This window comes from Mus pahari, chromosome 5 (assembly GCF_900095145.1).
Source record: "Mus pahari chromosome 5, PAHARI_EIJ_v1.1, whole genome shotgun sequence".
Taxonomy (NCBI): domain Eukaryota; kingdom Metazoa; phylum Chordata; class Mammalia; order Rodentia; family Muridae; genus Mus; species Mus pahari.
This window is the reverse complement of record NC_034594.1, coordinates 68,423,349-68,429,997: the sequence shown is the minus strand read 5'-3', so window position 1 is coordinate 68,429,997 and position 6,649 is coordinate 68,423,349. Positions and strand designations below refer to the sequence as shown.

The 6,649-nt window shown below is 46.8% G+C and overlaps 1 protein-coding gene across 22 annotated transcripts in view; it reads right to left on the bottom strand.

The window, feature by feature from the left end:
• Lrrfip1 (LRR binding FLII interacting protein 1) overlaps positions 1–6,649 on the bottom strand; it is a 130,392-nt gene that overhangs the window by 49,353 nt on the left and 74,390 nt on the right. For 14 of the 22 annotated variants that reach the window (XM_029539324.1, XM_029539325.1, XM_029539326.1 and 11 more), the window contains exons 4-6: positions 2,913–2,960; positions 1,456–1,500; positions 813–863 (exon numbers count right to left, since the gene is read on the bottom strand). The exons of the other annotated variants lie outside the window; for them this stretch is intronic. In XM_029539324.1, coding sequence (XP_029395184.1) covers positions 813–863; positions 1,456–1,500; positions 2,913–2,960 — 144 coding nt within the window. The remainder of the gene's footprint in view (positions 1–812; positions 864–1,455; positions 1,501–2,912; positions 2,961–6,649) is intronic. 22 annotated transcript variants of the gene reach the window in all.

Here is a 6,649-nt window from a genome sequence, read left to right as displayed (position 1 = left end):
ACTTTGTAGACCAGGCTGGCCTCGAACTCAGAAATCTGCCTGCCTCTGCCTCCCGAGTGCTGGGATTAAAGGCGTGCGCCACCACGCCTGGCATGGCTACTTCTGTGCATGCTTTCTCACACATGTATGTGCATGTGGAGGTTAGTGGACAACCTTGGGTGTCATTTCTAGACATGCCCTCATTTGGTTTTTTTGTTTGTTTGTTTGATATTGTCTCTCATTGGCCTGACACTAAGAAGGCTAAGCTGGGTAGCCAGAGAGCTTCCCAAACTGTCCTCTGAGCTGGAATTTTAAGTACCCGCCACCACTCATTCATAGCCTTCTTCACAGGAGAATGGGGGTGGAACTCAGATCCTCATTGACCAAAGGAACTATTTCCCAAGTCCAACCGACTTATGGATGGTTTAACCAAGGTTAGCGTTCCTGGAGAGCCTGTGGGTGGGTGGGCATGTAGTGTACCTTCATGGTCCTGTCTATCATACTGACTCTGAGACAACCATTAACCAAAGTTTCATAGTTTCACCTTGTGGGAAAACTATTGAAAGCATAAACCTATGTCCGCCACTCTCTAGGGAACTACAGCAACAAAGTAACGCCCCATACCCTGCCCAGGTCAGCCCACCCTGCCTGTGGCTAGCTTATATACATTGTTACATGTATACATTGTATATGGATCCGTACATATCATACATATTCATCAGTTAGGTGGGGACCTGCTGAGCACAGAAATTGTGATCTGAGGACTAAAAGCAGGGAGAGGGATCTCGCCCACACAGTGTGCCATGCAGAAGCAGTCACGCCCCGTTACTGACCCTTAGGCTGCCTCGACTACCCACGGACAAGCGCTCATCTTCGTCAGAAGCCTAATAAAAGAGGACGAGAACACAATCATGAACGAACCGTAAAGAAACCTGCTGACCCGACTCCAGAGCAGTGAGCGGACCAGCCACCCTCTGAGACCTCACAGGATGCGATCTCTGGCCCTCGGTATGCCTCGGTTTGCCTAGGGCTGTTTATGGAAACACTGGATGCTACAGGTAACTTTTAAGGAGGGTTATTAATAAGCCTAATGAATATAAAAATTATCTCCTGGTACTTAACAACAAGAAAAGCCATTTTACAATGTCATAAATAATATATTAATAATAATACTTAAACACCTCCCAGTAGAGTAGGAGGTAAAGTTTAGTGGTAAAACCCAAATAAGGCCTTGGTTCAATATCCAGTTTTTTGTTATATTTTAAAAAAAATCAAAACACACTTTCTTCACTCAGCTTAGCCCAAAATGCTGAAGGCTGAGTTACAGTCTTTATTCAGGTAACAATAGCAGTTGTACATCAACAATGGCAAGTCTCTCTTAAGCACTGTATCTATTTAAGCCACTAGAGGAACAAATAAGGCTCCGTGCACTTGTCCCTTGCAGTGAAGGAGCATGGTACAGACCGTGGTACTGACCGAGGTGTTTCTCCGGAATCTACGAGAGTAGCGCTCGCTGTCTTCCTACCGGAGCAAATGGAACGGCAAAGAGAGGTTAGCGACAGTAAGGCAGAGAGCTTAGAAACCCCAGAAGGTCCTGCTGCCACAGAAGCTAGCATTTCTGATCTAAATGGCAAATCAGTATTTGCTGCTTTGCTTTTGTCTAAAAGCTCTAACTACAGGACTGTGGGACATAACTCCTCTGGGGACGTCCTTCAGAACTGGAATAACTGGCATAGTTGGTGGCTTTAAAAGCAATGAGCAGGCACTGGGGCAGAAATGAAACCCTGCTTTCTACTCCCCCCCACCCCCACCCCCAACTCTGGAATCTGCTTTTAAATCAGCTCTCTTCTCCTCAGGACTGACTCTCCTTCAGGGAAACAATTTCCCCAGAGAACCTCAATGTGCATGTCACCCTGCTTGCATTATGGACTCTGGGACAAACAGGATTTTGCGTGTTTATCTCTGGAATGGATGTGGGAGGTACTGAGCTGCTCACAGCTAATTACTGTTCTGTCAAAGTGGCCGCCTCTTAACTGTCCTTAGGATCTGATAAGAAGAGAGACATCTCAGGGATGTACAATACTGCGACTGCTGACACGGGCTGGACGTGATGAGTCTTTCAATAGATATTTATATCGCACATAGCATCTAAGATGGTAGAGATGGCCTTGAATCTCCCTCAGGCTGTTCAATAGTGAGAAGCCCTGATGAAGACATTTCCAGGTCTCCAATGCCAAAAGCATGCGTCAAGTCCAGGACAGCAGCCAGGATAGAAAGAGGTGGGTGGCTTAATAAGAGGCCTTGCTCTGGGGATCACTGGAAAGCACCAGAAGGGGCCTTTCCCAGAGCTTGGCCACATGGACATCTCTCCTGAGAGGCCTGAGAGCAAGATAAGCTCCCTGGGGCTGAGCAAGCCCTGGCCTGTGCTGGGAAGGCAGACGGGTTCTAAAAGAAAAGTCATTTGGGAAGGGAGGAGAGCCGGGGCTTTCAAAGGCACAGATGAGACGAGGAGGCAACGGGGAGGGTGTGGAGTGTGGGGCTTGGGGAGATAGGGAGCTGTCTGTGCATGGGGGAGCAAACAGTCTAGGGCCTCTTCTGGTTCTAACTATAACAGCGAGATGGTCTGAGGGTAACACGAGGTTCCCTGGGAAGTTCTTGGGGTACATGCCCAGCCCTGGGGAATCTTCTGATGTAGAGAACTGGGGGAGCAGAGGTAGCGATGGAACCTCAGGCAACAGCAGCCTGCAGACACCAGCAGTCCAGTCTGCAGAGGGACAGGTCACATGCCTGGCCACCACACCAGATGCAGAATGCCCCGAGGAAGACCTCTGAGTATCAAATTACAGCACAGTAGGAATCTCCTGGCGTAATTAAACTGCAGTCAGGATTAAATTATAAACCATTTAAGTCTTAGAATTATATTCAAGGCCTACCATCCATTGCTCGATGTCGCCCCATTTTGTATCCAGCCCATAATATTTCTATAGACAGAAGGGAAAGAAAATTAGGCAAGAAATGAACAGTTAAAGGCTTAAGAAATGGTTCTACCAGGCTCTCCTCCCCACACATACACACTCACTCAGGGAGGCAGCATGCCTGCCACAGTGGCCACAGAACTGGGGTCTGCACAGAAGCCATTTCCTGAGCAGCGAGGTAGTGGCCTGAGATGAAGCCTGCCTAGCCCCTCCTGCCTTGCAGGCCTCCAGAGCCCAGGGCATCTGGCAAGGGTGGCCTTCCAAGATGTCAGGAAAGAAAACTTTGTGCATAACCACTCACTGTAGGCTCCTCTGAAAAGCCTTTTACAGCTTTGGGGCATACTTGCAGGAGGAACAAATGTTGTCTACCAGAAGCCCAAGCTGAGAGCCATTCCAAGCTGCTGCCCCAGGAAGGGGCCCCAGAGAGGGAAGGGAGAATCGTGCTGAGCTGGCTTCTAGCTGCAGGTTCCTGCTGTCTGACACCTGTGCCCAGTGTAGGCTGGAGAACCCATAACTGTTGGCAGATGCCTAGGGCCTATAGAGCAGGCCTTTGGGTGGGAAGAGTGTGTAGCCAATGGGAAGAGAGTGTAGCCAGTGGGAAGAGAGTGTAGCCAATGGCTCTAGGTTTTACTATCTACTCTAAGCCATGGTGGTCCCAGTTAGACTCAACTAAGTAAGTCATAATGGCTGCTTCCGTTCCCTAGGGTGTGCCCAGCTTGGGTAAGAACCTGGGCTTAACAACCTGCTTAACCTTTCCCCTTATTTTCTCCTCTATTTCCAGCAAGAAAATCACAGAACCAGCAGCAAACCTGTAGACATCACATTTTACACACTTTAAGCGAATAATCGGAAATAGAAACCTGGGTGCCAGAAGTGCAGGGATGTTTTAAAATGGTTTTCTAATTACTCAAGCATGCGGTGGTTACGTTTGGTTTAGCTTCACCTTGAAGGAGGGCCAGATTTCGGATACATGGTCCTGCCCCTTCCTCAGAGAGATGATGGTATGTTGAAAACCAGAGGGAGGGAGAATTTCACACAGCCTTGAAAAGCCAAGCGTGTTAAACTAGTGCAAAAAGCCACACAAGCAGTCTTTCTCGCTAAGCTATGTGAAAAACACCATGGCTGGAGGACAGTGGTTCTCAACCTGTGGGCCGCAACCCCCACGGGGGTCACATGTCAGAGATTTACATTACGATTCATAACTAGCGACATTACAGTTTTGAAGTAACGAGGAAATAATTGTATAGTTGAGGGTCACCACAACATGAAGAACCATAATAAATGGTTGCAGCATTAGGAAGGTTGAGAACCACTTGTGTAGAAAAGGTTCTGCAGGCTGAACCCATTAGAGCATTGCGATTGTGAAGGTCAAAAGCCAAAATTATCTTTCCTGTCTCTAGTTCCCACTGACGTCCCTTATCATCGACCTCGGCATCTGGTCCTTTAACAGTCAAAGTCTTTGGAATGTATTAACTTAGTAGGTCTAAACTCCAACTAATAAAAACCTAAGAATGTTACCAACTAGCATCTAAAACCTATAATGAGATCTCTCTTCTCTGCTCTAGCCCACCTACCTACATGGTTTCCCTATCAATGTATATGGAAAAATCCCTTATGACTTACTTTTGCCTTTGTAACTATTAAAAGTTGAGGTATTTGTAGGAACCTGAATTTGTGTTCCCTGGCCATGGTCATGCATTTCCGATTCAGAATAAACTCTCTCTTATTCCTCTCTGAGTGAGAGCTGTCTGTTGCATTAACACGGATTTCTTTAGAGTACACATTTGTAAAGGAGATAAAAGCAAACGCTCAGGGCTGGAGAGATGGCTCAGTGGTTAAGAGCACTGACTGCTCTTCCAGAGGTCCTAAGTTCAATTCCCAGCAACCACAGGGTAGCTCACAACCATCTTTTCTGGTGTGTCTGAGGACAGCTATAGTGCACTCATAAATAAAAGTAAATGCTCTTCAAGGTGTCCAAGTCACATTTTAATTACAATTCCCGTGGCTCCCTTGTGCTAAAGCCTCTTCTGTACTCACCAATGCTAACTTCACACTTGCCTCTGACATCCAGACTCCAATTCATGTGTGCCATATCGTGCCTTCATTTCCATTTGACCTTAATCTCTTGGGTAAGACGGGGGGACTAGACTGAGGCGCAAGGTTCTTGGCCTTGAGAAGCAGCTTTGAACCCAGAGAAACTACCTGGCCCAGTGGCCGCAGGACCAGCAGAGAACCCTGCTTGGCCCCTGTCCTTCATCATCCTTCCTTTCCCTTACATACGTTTATACAAACTGTGGTGGGCTTCCAGGGCTCTTCCAGTTGCGCCCTGCATCTGAGCTCACATCTGACAGTTCTCATGGCACATCTCAGTCCTGTTAGCAAAAAAATCTAACCATAAACTGAACAGGAAAGGGAAGGATAAGAGGGGAAATGACCAGATCCAGGCCCTTTGCTGGGTTTGGGACAGCGATGTCCTGCAGCCTCATTGGCCATCAGGGGCCTTTCCAGCCTTACTGGAACCTGTCAGAGTCCTCCTGCAATTCTAGAAGACAGGGGACTCTGGCATCAGTATCCATTCCCATACTAGATGCGCTAGGCCACAAACAGTGTGCCTACAAACTCAGCTGGCTATCCATTGGATCTTTGTGCTTCTTCAGAAGAGGAGAGCTCCCACTTGAGGCAGGATTGGATGGGCTAGGGGTCATCAAACTGAGCTCAGGATTGTCTGTAGCAGGCTCTGAAGCTTACTGGTGACATGCTTAAGAGGCCAGTGTGCTTTTGATTCTGAGAGACTGTATTCTGACTCTGACTCTCTGCTTATAAAAGATTCAGCCATTCTAGGCAGAAACTGCACAAGTGCAGGAAAGAACACAGGCTCTCCCACAGGAAATGCTCACAGGTAGGAAAGGCTCACCAAGCCCTGTAACCACTCTCGGGGGCTACCCTGGCTGAGCTTCAAGCCTGTGGGCAGCCAGTGCTCAGCATGTCCTGCTCACCGTCCTCGCTTCGCGGCTGTCATGGAATCAAGAGGACGTTATAGGGCATTAGCCTATAATGCTGTACTTCCGCAGCTGTCATGGAATCGAGAGGACATTATAGGGCATTAGCCTATAATGCTATATCTCCGAGGGGAAGAGAATGGGACTTTAGTTCTTTCAGCTTTGTGTTTTTCACATTTTATTAAGACTTTTAAATCTACCTCCAATAATCTATAATCTTTCACTCTTCTTACTTCTAGATTTTTATTCTTTTCTGCCCTGAAACTTTCAATCCCTCTGTCGTAGCCTCCTAAGTACTGGGAGCTACCATACCTGGCCTAATTCTAATTTCTCCATCTGTTCGTCCATCCATCCTATCTATCTATCTATCTATCTATCTATCTATCTATCTATCTTCTTTCTTTCTTTCTTTCTTTCTTTCTTTCTTTCTTTCTTTCTTTCTTTCTTTCTTTCTCCTTCTCTCCCCTCATTTTTGAGACAGGGTCTTATTATGTATGTAGACCAGGCTAGCCTCCAAATAACCACATAATCCCAGCATAGCCTTGAACTTTCAGTGATCTTCCTGTCTCCGCCTCCTGAGTGCTAGGATTACGGAACCGCAACCCAATAATGTCTTAGTATGTGACAATTTACACTGGTATCTTATAGTCATCTAGAAAAAAAAAAAAAACTTTTATCTTTTAATACACAATTTTA